The sequence below is a fragment of the Sesamum indicum genome, linkage group LG12, assembly GCF_026168435.1.
Source record: "Sesamum indicum cultivar Baizhima isolate 11 linkage group LG12, ASM2616843v1, whole genome shotgun sequence".
Taxonomy (NCBI): Eukaryota; Viridiplantae; Streptophyta; class Magnoliopsida; order Lamiales; family Pedaliaceae; genus Sesamum; species Sesamum indicum.
The window spans coordinates 16,478,776-16,498,995 of NC_142668.1; the positions used below are offsets into that span (position 1 = coordinate 16,478,776).

At 40.6% G+C, this 20,220-nt stretch overlaps 2 protein-coding genes, 1 non-coding gene and 2 pseudogenes across 6 annotated transcripts; 2 read left to right on the top strand and 3 right to left on the bottom strand.

Moving 5' to 3' along the window:
- Positions 1-1,686: 1,686 nt before the first annotated feature.
- Positions 1,687-4,205, bottom strand: LOC148784913 (uncharacterized; annotated as a pseudogene).
- A 3,005-nt stretch (positions 4,206-7,210) lies between these two features.
- On the top strand, positions 7,211-13,920 carry LOC105175539 (callose synthase 11). 2 transcript variants are annotated; one of them, XR_848907.3, is made up of 3 exons: positions 7,211-12,909; positions 13,221-13,292; positions 13,642-13,920. XR_848907.3 is itself a non-coding variant. In XM_011098003.3 (2 exons), exon 1 carries the CDS (start codon positions 7,569-7,571, stop codon positions 12,900-12,902), a length of 5,334 nt encoding a protein of 1,777 aa, XP_011096305.1. In that variant the 5' UTR covers positions 7,212-7,568; the 3' UTR covers positions 12,903-12,909; positions 13,642-13,920. The 2 variants fall into 2 exon arrangements, 1 of the variants encoding a protein (XP_011096305.1); XM_011098003.3 differs by lacking the exon at positions 13,221-13,292 and having other exon boundaries at positions 7,212-12,909.
- On the top strand, positions 10,543-10,621 carry LOC148784914 (small nucleolar RNA J33). Its single transcript, XR_016063449.1, has one exon. It is a non-coding gene; the product is annotated as a small nucleolar RNA J33 (small nucleolar RNA).
- A 320-nt stretch (positions 13,921-14,240) lies between the features above and the next one.
- On the bottom strand, positions 14,241-17,541 carry LOC105175641 (uncharacterized; annotated as a pseudogene).
- Positions 17,542-17,756: 215 nt separating this feature from the next.
- NFD1 (Ribosomal protein L21) lies at positions 17,757-20,215 on the bottom strand. 3 transcript variants are annotated; one of them, XM_011098005.3, is made up of 5 exons: positions 19,695-20,206; positions 19,495-19,575; positions 18,929-19,030; positions 18,390-18,464; positions 17,757-18,236 (listed from the first exon to the last, which is right to left on the bottom strand). In XM_011098005.3, the coding sequence occupies exons 1-5, from the start codon at positions 20,100-20,102 to the stop codon at positions 18,132-18,134; spliced, it is 771 nt and encodes a 256-aa protein (XP_011096307.1). In that variant the 5' UTR covers positions 20,103-20,206; the 3' UTR covers positions 17,757-18,131. The 3 variants fall into 3 exon arrangements, with proteins under 3 accessions (XP_011096307.1, XP_088732338.1, XP_088732339.1); XM_088876212.1 differs by lacking the exons at positions 17,757-18,236; positions 18,390-18,464 and adding an exon at positions 18,471-18,674 and having other exon boundaries at positions 19,695-20,215; XM_088876213.1 differs by lacking the exons at positions 17,757-18,236; positions 18,390-18,464 and adding an exon at positions 18,472-18,701 and having other exon boundaries at positions 19,695-20,213.
- Between the last annotated feature and the right edge of the window lie 5 nt (positions 20,216-20,220).

Below are 20,220 nucleotides of genomic sequence, written 5' to 3' on the forward strand. Positions count from 1 at the left end.
GAAAGAGAAGATGAAGCTTTGAAAAAAGAATTGAACTTCACATTTTTATGTACACATCCTCACACTCAATCATTCAACTTTTTTCTACAAGTTTACAAGTTAGTGTGGGAGGGGATTGGTAGACATTGTACATACACATGTGGTGAAAATTAAATTAAATTTTCAGGACACTACTAATCTAATGTGTGAGTTGTACCAGACTCCCAATTAGCCCTCCACTAACCAATATTAGCTCCTCAAATGAACTAACCTTTATATAAAAATATTATGTTATGATAAAATTCACTATATTTATTGAAAGATAATTTTTACTTTCATAAGATGAAATATAAACTAAAATAATCACAAAAATATATAAAATAAATTATTAAATAATTTAAAATAATAAGAATAACATTATAAACTTGAACCTTCAAGTATTTGTGCGAGTGTGGGGGAGGGGGGAAGAAGGTTGTGTAAGAGAGCCTGTTCTTGTGTGTGTGTGTGTGAGAGAGAGAGATAGAGATAGAGAGGGATGCGTGTGAGCGAGAGAGATGTGAGGGTGCGCATATCAAAAAAGAAGAGTTTGTGTGTGTGAAAGATGCGTCAGAGTGTGTATATGAAAAAAGAAAAATAGTGGATTCTCGTTTTAGTTTATGGATGGGATCTATTAGATTTATAAAAACTCATATTCAATTCATATAAAAAATAATTTTATTTAATTTCAACTCATTTTAAAATATAACCAACTCAACTCAACTCAATTCAAAATGAGTTGGGTTCTCAGCCCATCTTGAAACCCCTGGACAGAACCACCCCAACACTGAGCGTGCAACCTTGTCTCCCCTATTCTGGTTGTGCCATTAACAATCGCGGCCCATTGAGTGGGTCGAGGAAGAAGATGGAGGAACGAGGGTTTGGAACTGAGAAGATGGAGACTGGTTGGTGGAATGCGGACTTCTTTTTTCCACGGAAACATAAGGGTAAATGAATTCCTTTATAAATAGTATAGAAATATACACAAACATACACATGTTTTGTGAAATATTTGCAAGACTTTTGTTTATTAAAAATTCCTTGCACAAAATTCAAGATTCAAAGACTTGGAAAGATGCTTTGATGAATCAGTGTTGATGGGAATTTTGAATATTTGGGGGAAGAGTGGGCTATGCATGGTGACGTGGAGCGATACAGGACAAGGCAACGGTTGCATTGCCAGATCTCGGGTCGGGTAAACTAACCATTTTTAATTCACAATAAAAATATAAATAGTTGGGGGGTGGGGAGCGTAGCGGGATATACATATGATAAGTGGGGCCCGCCCCCTTCTAATTAAAGAGAATCCACTTTACATCATCTTTCAACACAATAATAAATCATCGAGTTAATTATTTTTTAATTATAAAAAAAAAAATTATTTTATCATAATTATTTTTAAATATATAACAAAAACATGACGAGTCGCGATTTCAAATCGCGACTCGTCATTAAATTAATGCCGGAAAATGCAAAATTTCCCAAGTCGGGAAACAAAATCCCGACTTCAAGTCGGGATTTTGTTTCCCGACTTGGGAATTTTGCTTTTTTTTTTTTTTCGTTTAAATTATTATTATATAATTTAATTTATATATAATTAATTTTAACAATATACTAAAATCCAAAATTAATAAAATTAACATTGCATTAACTTAAAAAATTACAATTAAGGGTACAAATGTAATAGTTATTTATTTTGTATAATTGTAAAAAATTACATTAAATACAAAAAATATTTTGTACAATTGTGAAAAAAACAAAAAATATACAATTAATCCTGGCTACCCGGTACTGGCACATCCGATTGTGTTGAAGAATTTCTTTGTTGTGCTTGTTGTCGTGCACGCCTTTGCGCCCAATCCATCTCGTTGTGAATACGTGTTGTTTGATTTCGACCAGGGCGCGAAGAGATGCGAATAGTAGGATCGTGGACCAACTCAAATCCCGGTACATCCCAATAATCTTCGGAATGTACAGGTTCAAATGACTTAGAATATGTATTCTTATAAGTCATTATATCGTAATAATCCTTCACCATTGATGCAGCATTAATCATGAATGCAGCGCATACCTTTTGAGCGTGACTGCAAGGTATACCAAATTGACTCCATTTGCCGCAAGAACATTCTCGGTTCGCAATTTTGACAACATGGGTGTTGACTCCATGTCCACCGTGACGTCTTGTAACAACCGAGGCGGACTGTTGGAACTGATGGAATTTGGTGACGGTATGTTCAACAGAATTTTGATGCCAACGTGTGAACATCTTATATGCAAAATCCGTCCACAGTTGGTTGTTGGTCAACATTACAGTACTTCTTGCTAACCTCTCACGGAAATAATGGACACTTCGCTGAAACGTCATCTCAGCAATTGCTGTCAACGGTAGGCGGCGAGCCCCTTTCAATACTCCATTTATGTATTCCGACATATTTGTCGTCAGAATTCCGCATCGCCATCCACCGTCATGTGATGCTGTCCATTTTTCCTTGTCGATCCTATCTAACCACTGAAACGCCTCGAGGGACTGTTTCTTTATCTCCTCCATAGTGCGATTGAATTTTCTGATCTGATATTCAGAGCCAGCTCTCCAACAAAGATCCTTCAACACGACATTTTTGTATTTACTGTTGAAATTGGAACACACGTGCCGCAAGCAATATCGGTGCACGCCGTTAGGTGGCACGAAATCCGGACATTCACGTACAGCTCTTGTGATACCAGCATGGCGGTCAGAAATAAGGCAGATACCCCGTCGCCCTCGTATAATGTGTCTGCTCAACTGTCTAAGAAATCACTTCCAAGATAAAAGTGATTCTTCATCGACAACAGCAAAAGCAAGAGGAAGTACCTGTTGATTTCCATCCATGGCAGCAGCAATCAACATCTTGTGCTTATACTTTGTGTATAGATGGGTCCCATCTACACTGATAAGGTTGCGACAGTGTTGGAACCCTTCAATGCACGGCTTGAACGCCCAGAATACGTACCCTATCACATATGCACCGGTTGATGTGTCGCGGGCTTTATGTTGCCATTCAACAATCGTTCCTGGATTATATTTTTGGAGAGCTCCCAAGTATTTGGGTAGCTTTTGAACGGAGCTCTCCCATGTGCCATAAACCATCTCACGTGCCATTTTCAAACTGTACCATGCCTTTTGATATGCTATATCGTATCCGGTATGGTCTTTCACAGTCTGGATGACATGCTTGATTCCGTACGACGGGTTGCATTTTACATGTCCTAACAATAAAGAAGCAACATATACTCTATCTAAATTACCGTGTTCGAGGGACATTTGATTCAATATACATGTATGGTCCCCTCCGTATTTTGTTATTGTCCACCTTCCCATTTTTGGTTTGTAAATGCCTCGCAGCTCCCATCTACACCGCATAGCTGCAAAAAATAAAGACGAATCAGTCGAATAATTTTGTATGTTTAGACATATACGACAAAAAAATATATATATTTATACCTTCGGTGGTATGCCTACACAATACTTTCCACTTGGTCTTTGAACTCTCAGGTACCCAATACTCGCGTCGGGCATGTCGTATTGAGTGATCTTTCACCGCCTCGATTAAAGCTTCTTTATTTTTGAAAAGCATTCCCACATCAAGTCTGCCTTCGTTTTTGTCATAAAATTTTGCATACCTTAAGTTCGGTACATCAATGGAATCCACTGGTACCTCCGGGAATGTTTGTTCAAAAAATGGTATGGAGCGGTAAAATATTTCCTGAGAAGTTCGTTGTGCCGTAACCGGCTGAGAGGATGTTGACGTACCTTGTGCAACATTTTCGGCGACAACATTTATGTCAACATCTTCGTTTCCATCCTCAGGTGGAATTGGATAATCCACTTCATCCGGTTCGGAAGCTGCATCTGATTCATTAGCCAGGCTGTCCGCAATAGGGTCTTCTGGCTCGGCAATGTGTTGTGCAGAAGTTGGTATAAAATGGGAGGTGGATGGAGTATGTGAGTGGGTGGGCTCTGTGTAATTAAGTTCAATATTATCGAGCCCTTGTGTGACAGACACCACATTCGGAGTATAACAATCTGTATCATAATGTGATGCACCAAAATCAGGGTTAGAAGTACCTGCATCAAAATTAGAGTTATAGGTACCAGTGAAATTTTCGTAGTTGGAGGAAGACGGAAATCCTTGATTGGATAACATCGCCATGTATTCCCCCCATTGTTGACTCATTTGTGAGTTGTCATCCACCAACTGCCGGGAATCGAAAGCTCCCTCGAGATTACAGACATCGGCAATTACATCTCATTTGTCGGCGGTCGAAATTACATATAATACTCCACAGGCTGTCGTCGTCCAGTACGCACGTGCCGTTGCATTACTTTTATTTGGGGGATTGATGTGCCCAGATTCCTCAGGTAACTATGTCTCATTACTATATCTTTCAAAATTAGAAGATATAGAAACCGCGAGGAACTACAGTTGGGGGAGTGCTGTGCTGGCATTTTTATATCGCGAATTGTGCAATGCCAGCACAAAAGGCAAAGCGGCAATTGGTGGAGCGCTGCAATTGCTACAGGTAAAATTTACTTAAAAAGTCTTACATATTTTTATTTTTTTTTGCTATTGATATTCATTAATAACACATATTTGTATTGTTCGTGTAGATTTGGGCGTGGTCACGGATTACGCCACTTTGTCCTGGACTTGGTGCCCAACGACTATTTATGGGCCAAGTGCAAATGGACAATAATCGCTGGCTCCCAGCAGCACCATATGGTGCTACTTGGAATTGTCAGCACACTTTCACCACTACAGTTCGGGGAACTGTACGAGTAATACGAGAAATTTTGGATGAGATGCAGGCGGATCAGGTAACTAAATTTTAATATTATTCGTATATTTATACCGTTTCCTTAAATTCATATTAATTTACATCTTTGTTTTTATTACAGTTCATATGGCAGCCGTATGACATGGACTCGGATGTCATTATGGCTTACGCCGATGAATTGAACCCCCAGTTGTGGAGGTCATCTGTTTCGTTAATATTCTACGCAATAGTTGAAATGCATCGTCCCGAACGAGTTGTTCGCCAATTCGGGATGAGGCAGAATGTACCAGAATCGACGGATACCCGTGATATGAGCCTCCATCAGATTTCCCGTAAAAATCACGCGGGCGCAGATTGGTCTCTGTAACACATACAATACATCAATAGATGGCAAAGACGATATGACACGGTTGTACATAGGCCACTCATTTCTAATAGAAGGGAAACAGAACGAGGTTATTGGGAGTGGTACTACAACATAACAAGAAATTTCGTGTCGTCATCTACTGATAGACGTGTGGAAAGCGGGTACCAACCTGGAGAAGCACCTATGTTGCAAGTTGTGGTACGTTATTATATACTATTACATGTTTTATTTTATATATATTTTTAACAACACAAGGCTAATTATTTTTCTACACTTTTCAGGCAAATGAGGTGAATGCCCTTGAAACTTTATGTCGATCTAGACCACCAAATATCGAAGGATATAGTCAATTGGTGGATAGATTTGAACATGGGTTACATATTATCAGGGAGGCTATAACCCAACAGCCACAACAAATTGCTTCTCCATCCGATGATGCTCCCACAACATCCCACAGGCAAAGAAGAAGTTCGAGCCGAATGTCAACTGGTTCAGTTGAACGTCGTGATTTTGGGGTGGATATAGCTGGTCCTTCTACAGTATATCCACCTCAAGATTATTACGTACCTCAACCGCCTCAAGATTATTATATGCCTCAACCATCTCAAGGTGATTGGTTTCAATCGACTCCATATATGTCAAATCAAACACAAGATTTTTCTCTTGACCTTGGTCTTGGTTTTAATCAACCATATACACAAGGATATAATATTTCACCAGTTCCATTTCCATCATTTGGTGCATATCGTGACAATGTGGAGTCAAGTTCTGAAACATCAAGTCGGTTTGTTGGGGAAGAAAATGAGGCGGAAAATGAGCCAGTTCAAAATGTGGGCGAGGAAATTAGAAGACCACGACGTCAACGCCACAGACGACATTGTGGAACGGGTGGACATTTTTGATATTTGTAATTGTATAATTTAATGTAATTTTTTACAATTATACAAAATAAATAACTATTACATTTGTACCCTTAATTGTAATTTTTTAAGTTAATGCAATGTTAATTTTATTAATTTTGGATTTTAGTATATTGTTAAAATTAATTATATATAAATTAAATTATATAATAATAATTTAAACGAAAAAAAAAAAAAAAGCAAAATTCCCAAGTCGGGAAACAAAATCCCGATTTCAAGTCGGGATTCAGGATCCCGACTTGAAGTCGGGATTCAGGATCCCGACTCCAAGTCGGGATTCAAACTCCCGACTTGAAGTCGGGATTTTGTTTCCCGACTTGGGAAATTTTGCATTTTCCGGGATTAATTTAATGACGAGTCGCGATTTGAAATCACGACTCGTCATGTTTTTGTTATATATTTAAAAATAATTATGATAATTTTTTTTTTTTTTTTTATAATTAAAAAATAATTAACTCATAAATCATCCCTAGTGGGCGCGTGGCTTCGACATCAACATGAAAAAGACAGACAAAGGATAAGCATAAGTCCTACTGTTGCCTTCCCTCATTATGCCATCCATCCATCCATCCATCCATCCATATACACATCTCCTGTTTTCTCTTCTAACCAAGTTCTAACGCACACGACATATACACAAGTATTTAAGACATAACATACACAAAACGCACTATGATTGAACATATTACACTTATTCTTGCTCCATTTTTTTGGACATGGATATAATAATGTGAGATCCATGATCCACATACTTTTCTACAAATTATTTATCATAAAAATAAATATTAATTACAATCACGTTTTAACAATAAATAATGGATAAAATTCATTAGTTAATGCAATGGAATCACCTTTTGCTTTACAGGCAGAGATTATGAAGAATTAATGAAAAAAAGAGGAGAGGAGGGATGAGTGATGAATATGATGATATTGATAGCAGCAAATCAAATAAATAATGCATCTACCTTTTTATTATTACATTCTTTTTTAAGTCTTATCCAATAGTTAAATTTTTTCATTTTGATGTAACTGATTTTGCCCCAACTAAAGAAAGAGCCCCACTTCTCACTCCTTGCTCCCTTTATACACACTCGCTTCCCTGTTGCGCGTCCCGAACACTTACTCCTTCACTAGTGTAACGGGCGGGCCTCCTCCAGCCCAGCCCCCCTCGCACCACAACTCACATTATAGCTTAAACCAGTCAACTGGGAAGCGGAAAGGTCTCACCTTTTTAACCCCACCCCCCAAATTTCACTTTTAATATTCCACTCCGGAATAGATAGATACGCACATGGGCAGTTTTATATGCGTATATACACATTCTTGAACAATAACTGCAAAGGTGAGGATGCTCTTCAACTGCGCCTACGCCATTTGGAAGCTCTAGAAATTGCAGATATTTTTATCTCGAGGAAGAATTCCGTAAATTGACTGTCCAAGAAACTCATGCCATGAATTTGAGGCAACGCCCACTTCCAACGCGCGGCCGTGCCCCCCACGCGCCGCCCCAGCCACCGCCGCACCCGATGTTGTCTGAGCCCTTCAACATTATTCCCATCCATAACCTACTCACAGACCATCCTTCCCTCCGGTACCCAGAGGTACGCGCCGCAGCCGCCGCCCTGCGTTCAGCCGGGGACCTCCGCAAGCCGCCTTTTACCGCATGGCATGACACCATGGACCTCTTTGACTGGCTGGGGCTCTTCTTTGGTTTCCAGGCCGACAACGTTCGGAACCAAAGGGAGCATTTGGTGCTCCATTTGGCCAACTCGCAAATGCGCCTTCAGCCGCCGCCGGCCGCCCCGGACCGCCTAGACCCCGGCGTCCTTCGCCGCTTCCGCGTGAAGCTCTTGAAGAATTACAATTCTTGGTGCTCTTACTTGGGAAAAAGGTCTCAAGTGCGTCTCCCCAATCGCCACAACCCCGATCTCCAACGCCGTGAGCTCTTGTATGTATGTCTTTATCTACTGATATGGGGTGAAGCCGGAAACTTGCGTTTCACCCCAGAGTGTTTGTGTTATATATATCATCACATGGCATTGGAACTCAATTACATTCTTGATGATCATATTGACGAGAATACTGGACAGCTTTTCGTTCCCTCTACTTGCAAACAATTTGGTTTCTTGAATGATGTTATTACACCGATTTATACTACAATTAAGGGTGAGGTTGCGAGGAGTAGAAATGGGACTGCCCCACATTCTGCCTGGAGGAACTATGATGATATTAATGAGTACTTTTGGAGTAGGAGATGCTTTAAGAGGGTGAAGTGGCCTTTTGATTTGTCGAGCAACTTTTTTCTGGTTAGTGGTGAAAACAGGGTGGGGAAGACGGGGTTTGTGGAGCAGAGAACATTCTGGAATGTGTTTAGGAGCTTTGACAGGTTATGGGTATTGTTAATTCTGTATTTTCAGGCTGCTGCCATTGTTGCTTGGGCAGGGAGGGAGTATCCGTGGCAGGCATTGCAAAGCAGGGATGTGCAAGTCCAGTTGCTTACAATTTTTATCACGTGGGCTGGTTTAAGATTTGTGCAATCAATTCTTGATGCTGGTACTCAGTATAGTTTGGTTACGAGGGACACAAAGTTGCTTGGGATCAGAATGGTTTTGAAAAGTGTGGTTGCTCTGACTTGGGGTATTGTTTTTGGTGTGTACTATGGGAGGATTTGGAGCCAGAAGAATTCTGATGGGTCATGGTCATATGAGGCAAACCAAAGAATTCTTACTTTTCTTAAGGCTGCTTTAGTCTTCGTCATTCCAGAATTACTTGCATTGATCTTGTTCATTCTTCCCTGGATCCGCAATGTGATTGAAGAGGCGGATTGGCCAATTCTTTACGTTTTAACATGGTGGTTTCACACCAGATTATTTGTGGGCCGAGGGGTCAGGGAGGGGCTTTTGGACAACATAAAGTACACTGTGTTCTGGATCATGGTGCTGGCTTCGAAATTCACTTTTAGTTACTTTCTTCAAATCAGACCTCTTGTTGGACCAACAAGGGCTTTCTTAAATCTCAAAGATGTCACATACCAGTGGCATGAATTTTTCACTAGAACCAACAGGGTGGCAGTGGCAATGTTGTGGGCTCCTGTTCTCTTGATATATTTAGTGGATATGCAAATTTGGTATACAATATTCTCCTCTATTGTGGGGTCAATGACAGGGTTATTCTCACATTTAGGGGAGATTCGAAATATTAACCAGCTTAGACTTAGATTCCAGTTTTTTGCAAGTGCTCTGCAGTTCAATCTGATGCCAGAGGATCAAACTCTTAGTACGGAGGCAACCGTTGTGCATAAACTACGCGATGCAATTCATCGTGTTAAGCTCCGGTATGGGCTTGGCCAGCCATACAAGAAGATGGAATCGAGTCAGGTTGAGGCTACTAGGTTTGCATTAATATGGAACGAAATAATCATCACTTTAAGAGAAGAAGACCTCATCAGCGATCAGGAACTGGAGCTACTTGAATTGCCACCTAATTGTTGGGACATCAAAGTGATACGTTGGCCCTGTGCTCTTTTATGCAATGAGCTGCTGATTGCTTTGAGCCAGGCTGGAGAACTGGCGGATGCACCTGATAGATGGGTGTGGTTTCGTATATGCAAGAATGAGTATAGAAGGTGTGCAGTCACAGAAGCTTATGATAGCATCAAATACTTGCTTCTTGAGATCATTAAATACGGAACAGAAGAGCATTCCATAGCTACAAAATTTTTCATGGAGGTTGACGATCACATTCGATTTGAAAAATTCACGGCAGCCTATAGGACAACAGTTCTGCCCAAAATTCATGAGCATTTAATATCTCTTATTGAGCTTCTCCTCATGCCTGCAAAGGATATGGATAGAGTGGTGAACGTACTGCAGGCCTTGTATGAGCTTGCAGTTCGGGAACTTCCGAGGGTGAAGAAGTCTGTGATTCAGTTGAGGCAGGAAGGTTTGGCACCCGTGAATCTAAATACTGATGATGGGCTGCTATTTGAGAATGCTGTTCAATTGCCTGATGTTAATGATGCTTTCTTCTATAGGCAACTGCGTCGTCTGCACACAATTCTCAATTCTCGGGATTCAATGCACAATGTCCCAAAAAATCTTGAGGCACGAAGACGGATTGCTTTCTTTAGTAATTCACTGTTCATGAACATGCCTCGTGCACCCCAAGTTGAGAAAATGATGGCCTTCAGCGTCTTGACTCCTTACTATGATGAAGAAGTGTTGTTTGGAAAAGAAATGCTTAGAAGTCCAAATGAAGATGGTATTTCCACCTTGTTTTATCTGCAAAAGATTTATGCAGATGAGTGGGAAAATTTTATGGAACGTATGCGCAAGGAAGGAATGCAGGATGACAGTGAGATATGGACAACCAAAACAAGGGATCTCAGACTCTGGGCATCCTACAGGGGACAGACACTGTCTCGTACTGTGAGAGGAATGATGTATTACTACAGGGCTCTTAAAATGCTTTCATTTCTTGACTCTGCTTCAGAGATGGATATAAGACAAGGGTCCCGAGATGTTTCTTCACTTGGCTCGCTGAAACAGAACAGTGGATTCAATAGTCAAGGCATCACAACACCAATTGCTAGGAACCTTAGCAGGGCAGGAAGCAGTGTTAGCCTGCTTTTTAAAGGACATGAGTTTGGTGTAGCTCTTATGAAATACACTTATGTAGTTGCGTGCCAAATGTATGGGGTCCATAAGGGGAAAGGTGATCCACGTGCGGAGGAGATCTTATATTTGATGAAAAACAATGAGGCCCTTCGAGTTGCTTATGTCGATGAGGTTTACCTGGGAAGAGAAGAGGTGGAGTACTACTCTGTTTTGGTCAAGTATGACCAGCAGCAACAGAAAGAAGTTGAAATATATCGCATTAAACTACCTGGCCCTTTGAAGCTTGGGGAGGGTAAACCTGAGAATCAAAACCATGCAATAATATTCACCCGTGGTGACGCTCTGCAGGCTATTGACATGAACCAGGACAACTACTTCGAGGAGGCACTCAAGATGCGGAATCTGTTGGAGGAGTTTAAAGTTAATTATGGCATCAGGAAGCCTACAATTCTGGGAGTTCGTGAAAATATATTTACTGGTTCTGTTTCATCACTTGCCTGGTTTATGTCTGCACAAGAGATGAGTTTTGTCACGCTGGGACAACGTGTTCTAGCCAATCCTCTCAAGGTCAGAATGCACTATGGTCATCCTGATGTCTTTGACAGGTTCTGGTTTCTGACTCGGGGTGGTATCAGCAAGGCTTCAAGAGTGATTAATATAAGTGAAGATATATATGCTGGGTTCAATTGTACACTGAGAGGTGGCAATGTGACGCATCATGAATACATACAAGTGGGTAAGGGAAGAGATGTTGGATTGAATCAGATCTCCATGTTTGAGGCCAAGGTTGCAAGTGGCAACGGCGAGCAGGTTTTGAGCAGAGATATATATAGATTGGGTCACAGACTTGACTTCTTCCGCATGCTCTCTGTTTTCTATACAACAGTGGGCTTCTTCTTCAACACCATGATGGTGGTGGTCATGGTCTACACATTTCTCTGGGGACGCCTGTACCTTGCCCTCAGTGGTGTTGAGGACTATGCTAGGAATGCCAATAACAATAGAGCCCTTGGTTCGATTTTGAATCAGCAGTTCATTATCCAGATTGGTGTCTTCACAGCCCTCCCCATGATTGTGGAGAACTCACTGGAACATGGGTTCCTTCCTGCAGTTTGGGATTTTGTTACAATGCAGTTGGAGCTTGCTTCAGTTTTTTATACTTTCTCAATGGGAACACGTTCGCATTTCTTTGGTAGGACCATTCTGCATGGGGGTGCCAAGTATCGGGCAACAGGGCGTGGTTTTGTTGTGCAGCACAAGAGCTTCGCTGAAAATTACAGGCTATATGCCCGCAGCCATTTCGTGAAGGCTATTGAACTTGGAGTGATTTTGATTGTGTATGCATCCAATAGCCCCTTGGCGACAAATACCTTTGTCTACATTGCTATGACTATATCTAGTTGGTTCCTTGTAGTATCATGGATGATGTCGCCCTTTGTCTTTAATCCATCTGGCTTCGACTGGCTGAAAACTGTGTATGACTTTGATGATTTTATGAACTGGATATGGTACAGAGGAATTTTAGTCAAAGCAGACCAGAGCTGGGAAACGTGGTGGTACGAGGAACAAGACCACTTCAGGACAACTGGTCTTTGGGGAAAATTGCTGGAGATTATTTTAGATCTTCGGTTCTTCTTTTTCCAGTATGGAATTGTGTACCATTTGAATATTGCAAGTGGCAACACAAGTATTGTTGTGTACTTGTTATCTTGGATCTATCTGATTGTGGCTGTGGGTATATATATTGTAATGGCATATGCTCGGGATAAATACGCTGCAAATGAGCACATCTACTATAGGCTGGTTCAGTTCCTTGTTATTGTACTTACAATACTTGTGATCGTTCTTCTCATTCACTTCACCGACGTCAGTGCTCTTGATTTCATTAAAAGTTTTTTGGCATTTGTCCCTACTGGATGGGGCATTATACTTATTGCTCAGGTCCTTAGACCTTTTCTGCAGTCCAGTGTGGTTTGGGAAACTGTTGTCTCCTTGGCTCGTTTGTATGATATGATTTTTGGATTAATAGTCATGGCTCCGCTAGCATTTCTCTCATGGATGCCTGGATTTCAAGAAATGCAAACAAGGATACTCTTCAATGAAGCTTTTAGCAGGGGACTTCAGATTTCTCGTATTCTGACTGGAAAGAAGTCCAATTTCGACACGTGAGTTTGAGGTAACACTTTTTCTGGCTCTTTTACTTCATATCTGTCGCACACATGAAAGAGTGAACCAGGCAAGTGGTAATCAAGTTGTGTGGAGGTAGATAACCATGATGCCGTTCCTGTCAGGCTGTCACAATTGTAATTTAAGGCTGCCCCTTAGATTTTGTTCAAACACATGACTTCTGCATAAATGCTTTGAGAGACAAATTGGAAATAAGACTCGTGTGAGCAGATAATCCTAGATGCCATATGGATTATGTATATCTCTGTTGCTTTTCCAATTAATGACAGTTCCATTAATCAGCGTCCATGTGTCTTCCAGGAAATCTGAATTCAAATGAGAAATGCGTGATCATTGCATTGTCATTTCCAGTTGCGGAGTTAGAGAACATATGTGTGTACTCTTCTTCGTCTTATGTACTACTCAATATATTAGATTTTGCATTTTACTATTTATTACTTCCTTAAAAGTTTGAGGCTGAATCTTGAAAATAATGGGCCAACAAAGATCTTAACTCGCCCCAACAACTTCAAACACCTATCTGTCTGATGTCTATTTTATAAAGACGACGTTCTTGATATTCTAGAAAATAGCCTTGTTGGATGGACATAATTGACACAAAACTTCTGCTGAATAAAATAGGTTTCGTTGTGCTTTCAACAGCCATTAAATTTCTATAACTAGACTTGCTTGCCTTTTGTTTGTTCATTGCATCTGATGAATAACACTTTAATCCATACAGTTGCAGGTACTGTGGCGTGGGTCTCAGTGAATTCAAGCAGCGCTGGTTCAGATGGTGGTCATTGCCAATATTGTTTGGTTAATGAAAAGTGCAGATCAAATGACTATGATGACTGGTGTCTACTTATGGAAATGAGCTCGAAAAAATAGTTGGGTAGCAGTAGGAAAAGCAGGAAAATGTTGAAAGAACCTTGTTGGTAATACGTTTTGGGATTGTACATAAGTAATGTAGCTTCCTTTGTGCATCAGTTAATGACCAGCGTCTCTGTTTTCTCTCGCCTTTTATGGCTCTGGCCTAAACACCACAGCAATTAGATCCAATTGCGTCTCGGCTATAAATGGCAAATGGCAACAATACAATCTCAAATCTTAAAGATTTTATTTTGTCGAAATCACAAGCAAGGCTCAACTTAAATTACAACATATCAGAAGTCAAGTTTCAAAGTATACCATCAAGTGATATAAAAGAGATCGCATGCTTTATGCTGCTCAAAATAAAGCTGCATGCCATTTCTAATCTGGCTTATTTTGCCTTGCCAGCAGGTAAGAAAAATTAGCATCAGGATACAAGAAAACCCACATAATTCATATAAGAAGAAATGATAAGAGGATAAAACTTCGCTTTGATCAGTGTTTGTGAACTTGTTAACAAGTGGCCACGAATATCACCGTACAATAGACACTTTGAAAAATGGAACTAAAGAATTTGGTACTTCCTGACTGTTCTTGTTATGAACAATGAAATGCTTTGAGGGTGTAGCACTAGGAGCGAGGCAAAATGGATCCTAGGTAAAGACTGTTTACTCACTAAAAGCCATGCCACTTTCAAAGTCATTCAGCACTAGCTACAGGTAGTTTCTCATATGTGGACCTTTGCCCAAATCTTCTGGGTACAAGAGAACGCCCACCATACTGTTGCTGCAAGTAAATAACGAAAACAAATAGAAGACCTCCGACTGATATGATAATATCACAGGCGGTGGAATAGTAGTCAAGTCTTGGGTTTGCATATATGTAATTGAACGACCAAGTAGAGATATGAGACCTGTAGAGGTCATATGCATGTGGCAGTAGACGAACAAAAGTTACTCCAACATAAAATGAAGGAGCAAGAGCCTTTTCCTTCGAGTCGGAAAATATATTGAACAGTACTTGGGGGAGCAGAAAGCCATCCAATGTCAACCCAGCATACGATTTGAGATCACCCCAAAAAGATTGTTTTTTATCTCCAAGATGGTGGATCCCTGGCCTCTGATCTGACTTTCTTGACAGGTGAAGAAACCAAGCAATCAACCCACCACCAATATACATAGGTAAAGACAGATACAGTACTTTCTTGTCAGATATCCAGAGGTCCTTCTGGCTTTCCATCACCAGATCTTGCAGACCAGGCCACTTGGAGAAGTCGAACTTCCAGTAAGAAAGCTATCATAGTTATTATCCTCACTAATACCTCATTCACTTCAAGACATCCGTCATTACCAAAGTAAACATTCACATTGCTGTGGCGCATCATGAAGAGAGCTTCAAAATTCAATAACAGTGGAACAAGATGTCCTAGAGTGAGCACAATAAGCATTATGACAGAAACCATGGGGAGGAAATCTGCATGTCTTTTAACATAAGAACCATAGTAATCTCCAAATCCATTCTCCATATGGATTCCTTTGCTTGGCCTGCATAAACTGAACGTGAAAAAATTTCAAAAGGTTCAAAGTAAAAACGGTCAGACTTCTCTCGTGTGCTTTCAATAGTGCCCCTCAAGGCACCTCCATTGCTCACATTAAGTGGAGGATACTGGATGTCAACCAGAATCTCACAATTATGAGTTTCGCCCTATTCTCGCTTTAGGTGGCCTGACATGCATACAAGCAATCATGCAAAGGTGCCCACTTCCAAGGTCATATGTCCCTTCAGCAGAGATTTCAAATGACTTGATTTGCAAATATTCACTGTTGAGCTGGAAATCATGAGAAGTTGCAAGGGTCAGTATATAGCTGACATTTATCATTTTACTAAGGTTTTGCGTCCCTTCCCGAGTAGACCCTGCTTCTCTTCCAACCATAGCGGATAACAGGTAAGGCTGGTTATCTACATAAAGGGGAGAAGAATAACCCCAAAGATCTTTAACTTTCTCATTGCCGCCAAACATGTCAAATCTCATATCAGGCGATAACGGGGGACTGGGTAATTTCCTCCCTCTCCTTTCCGTATCGTCTTACTTGCACAAGATTTCCTCGCATTCTCAATCTCTTTATACTAGTATCCCAAGCCTGTTGCTCTGGCATTCTTATTCTTTATACTTGACAGAGACACTCTGCCAAAATAGCCCGACTCATTAACAGTTCTACTACTTCACAATTCCCCAACTATATAGCTTCTCTCTCTTAATGTCCACCTAGCAGGAAATCTCAAACTTAGTCTGATCAAACACTCTCCAACAAAACCTTCATCCCCATCACTGGAAATGCGGCAACCAACCATGTTAAGCCTTCTGTTCTCCCATCCCTTCCCTTCACTAACCAAAGTCCGATTTGGTTCAAACGGCAGCCGATACCCGTTGTGCCCGACATCCCCAAACCCCAACAAGAACCTCGCTCTACCATCATCCAAACACTCAATTTGGTTAAAATACATCAGACTCGGTGTGAAATTACCACTTTTCCTCTTCCAAGAAAATTGCAATTCACATTATTGCAATCACTCTTATAAACCAGATCAACTATTCCAGCAGATATAATATATGTACACATATTCTGCCCCAAATCCTCCACTCCTAAAGAAACACTTGTGAGGTCATCCAACAACTGAAACCCATTACTTTCAATTTCTTTATCAATCAACTCATACTTATAAGTCCTCAAATTCACACCCAGTATTGATATCAAGTTCAGGTTAAGACTCATTTCATTATTTACATTTATACTTTCCAAAGTGCCATTAACTAGACTATTAAATATATTGGACGAATTCAAATAATCAAGCTTTAAAACAGCATGATTAGAGCTGAATGTGCCAAAACCAGACCCAACCATACAGAGCTTCCCTGAAATGGAATCCCAATACCCACTCAATGAAAAACTGATCGAATTCCACGCCGCACCTGACGTCATCGGAATCCTCGGCGGCCGGAAATACACAAGGCGTAATCCCCGGCGCGTCAAATTACGAGAGTACCCCACACCGGTCAGGCTCAAAACAGCTTCGATTTTGAAGACAGCATCTTTCTGGGTTCTGTAGGCTTTGTGGCAGGAGAATGATAGAGAACTGGGGACTTTAGAAATACCCTTGTTCATATTATTTGCACTGCCATCAATATGGGCGTGGCGAAGAGCGGGAAACTTAGGGGTGAGAAGTGGAGGATTACGGCTTGGAAACAAGGGCGGATCGCGTAAGATGGCGCCGCAGTGATCCGAGTACGAGACTCCTGCGGCGGCGGAGTTAAGATGGCAAAAGGAGGAAAAGGAGGACGGCCGAGAAGGGAAACGCGGGGAACCGCCGAATGCATTTGGGTAGTTCTGAAAAGTGGAATTTCTTGGTTGTTATAGTGCTTTCTGAAGAAAGCAGAGCGTGGAGAATGTTCATAGATGAGATGATTTGAATCTGAGCACTGAGTTGAAGGATTTCACCACACCACCACCACCACCCCCTCCCCCTCTTCTGTAGCATTAGCATTAGCACAGCATATCCCCGCACACTAATAATGATGATTGAGCAAAGACTTATAGGAACTCAACCTGACCTGCCCCCGATGCATTTGATTTTTCTGTTATATATATTAATGTCATTAATAATCAATACTCCAGTGACCAAAGTGATAACAGTATATGGAGGAAAATTATTGAGTTTCCTCCAGAACTGGGGTATGAAGTAAATCCATATTGAGATGACGGAGTTTTGATGATCGTCAATTAGAGAGGTAATGTCGTGCCAGGTCTCTGCAAAAGCAGGGTTACAAGAACACAACAAAGACGGCCCCTTCTCCAGGAAGTATAGTCAGCTGGGAAATCATGAGTACATATCCTGCACTAAAGAAACAAATTTTATGGACTAAAAAAGAGAGTCAGTCTCCCCACAAACTACATGAGACATCAGTCTACATCACCACGCTCAAGAAAAACGAAACACGAACAAAGTTTTTTAGTATACAAGTAGTTCAAGAATATTGATTCAAGAAAATTCACATTATTTCTGTTACTAAATACAAAACCTTGAGATTCAATATGTCAATCCTACAACAACTCAACTTGGGCACTATTCTTTGTCTCACACCCCTTCCTTGCAATTGCTAAACAGGAATGCAGAAGTAAAGGTATCTCAAGGAGCAGCCATGTCATAATTCAAATACCATATCAGCCTTCAGCTCTTCGACAAAATGGGCAGCAATGGAGGAAAACCAAGGAGAAATAATAAGAAGTTTCAAAATGGATGACAGAGGAGGCGAGTTCCTAAACATAAAGCAGCCTGCCATTTGTGCTTAGAAAGACCCTATCAAGCTCCAACAGCCAGCTTTTCTTTCTTCTCCATCTTTACAGGTGTAATCTTTTCTGGCTTCTCGATCCCTTGTATATCAGTTATCCTTAACTTAGTTAATTCCTGAAACAGGGAGGGAGAGAGGTTTTGAGCCAAAGAATCTACTGCATCTCTCATTAGGCTGCTGTTGGAAACAAGAAGCAAAAGATGGGAGGAAACACAACCACCAACGTAAAAATTAGGAAACTATCTTTATATTAATCTCATCTTGATTACCTGTCTATGACCTTTCGTCCTTCTGTAGTTCTTTCTTCTTTTCTTCTTGAATATGATCACTTTTGCATCTAATGCCTGCAAGAAGAATAAAATAAAATGCAAATAATCTTCTAAAAGATGAGCCAGACAAAATAGCAAAACATAGGTAATATCGTGAAAACTGAGTAGCAGTTGCCTGATGATGGAAGGACACTTTCTTTCTTGTTTCAAATGTCAGATTATGCACTCTTTAACTTATACAAGGCATCTTTTCACAAGAAGCACCATAAATCTTTGGCAGCTCACCTAGTTCCACAATGAACAGAAGTGTTCCTGATACTCATAAGTTACAGATATTAAGTTACAAAAAGCTTGCAGAAAAGCAATGGATGAGCTGACAGTTCAAAAGACTTGGGTGTCTGGAGCTTTGTTTTTCTCTTAATACCGTACATGCATTTAAGGTATAAAGAATTACTTCAATTTCAAAACACAAAAAGTCCTAAATAGTCAAACCACATACAAGTTGCAAACAAATAACGTACAATGGGTAATTATCTTACATGCTCCTCAACAACAGCATGAACAACTGCATCAGGCAAAATTGGACGACCAATGACTGTCTGAGTCTTCGAACCTAGCATAAGAACCTTATTGAGAACCAACTGCATGAAATAAAACCATTAACTGTTAGTCCAACTGCAATTTAGCAATCTCCAGATAACTACACAAAAGAATTGGTAATCAACATCAGACATGTCAAGGAGACAGCCAAGCAGCCTAATTCATTCTTCTTCATGAACATCAAAACATAAGGATACAGAAGATTCATGGTTTTCTAATGAAGCTTCTCAAGGATAAATGGTAAACATTTGAGACAGTTCAAAATATATGAAAAGGTTTCAATATTAGAAGTATGGAGTTTTCACTTGTGGTACCCATGATGTATCATGTGCAAATATATAAAATCTCAATCCTCACGCACCATCTAATCAACAACGCAAGTTTTCCCTTCATCCCAATAAACTTCAAAATTTTCAGTTAGTCGTTTTCAAATTTCGGAATAACCATCTTATTCTGAAGCTAACCAACTATTATGCAACAATAAGTTCATGAAACCAACACTGACCTTGTCATTGACATCACAGTACTTCAACCTCTCCGTGTAAATGGTATCCCCATTGCTGACCTTGAATTGATGCGATCCAATCTAAACATTTCGAGTGGAGAAGAGGCAAAAATTGGCAAAAATATGATAATTCTGTCAATGTACTGTTATTGTGATCGGAGAAATTCAAAACAAACTAACAAGCATTACGACTTTCTAACCTGGACAACGGCAAATACAGGCTCATAAGGTTTGAAAACTCGTTCCAGTTTCTGGAGAGGACCAATGACTTTGTACCCGATTTCAGCAGCGTCGTTTTCTTTATCCTCAGCCGATAAAACAGCTCTCTCGTTTTCGCTCCCACTTTCCTCTTCTTCTTCTTCGCTCTCGTCATCTTCATCGTCGTCCCCGTCTTTATCTGTATCCCTCGAAGAAAAATGCCGCGTGAATGGGGCAGAGGGTGGATAAAGGCTAAACTTGTTTCCGAAAATGTGGCGGCTGAGTTTCTGGGTGAGAGTTTGACGGAGGGCGTGGGCTGAAGTAGGAGCTAGGATTTGGGATAACGGAGTTGGGGATTTGATGGAATGGAAATAACGGGTTAGGGTTTGAAAGCAACGTCGATTCGCCATTGATGGGGGTGGGAATTTCTTTTAACGTTCTGCCTTTTGCAGGGTTTTGAGAGGTGATTTGAATCTAGGGTTTATGACACGGAATTAAATTTTTAGACCGAAAGGCGCTTTTCCTAAC

What these genes read in the sequence shown, in the direction of transcription:
- LOC105175539 (XM_011098003.3), top strand. Translation starts at nt 7,569, where the DNA reads ATGAATTTGAGGCAACGCCCACTTCCAACGCGCGGCCGTGCCCCCCAC.
- NFD1 (XM_011098005.3), bottom strand. Translation starts at nt 20,102, where the DNA reads ATGGCGAATCGACGTTGCTTTCAAACCCTAACCCGTTATTTCCATTCC. An exon ending in ACTGTGATGTCAATGACAAG is followed by an intron (nt 19,031 to 19,494) that starts GTCAGTGTTGGT and finishes TATTTCATGCAG; the next exon opens with TTGGTTCTCAATAAGGTTCT. An exon ending in ATGCTGTTGTTGAGGAGCAT is followed by an intron (nt 18,465 to 18,928) that starts GTAAGATAATTA and finishes TTCTTCTTGCAG; the next exon opens with GCATTAGATGCAAAAGTGAT.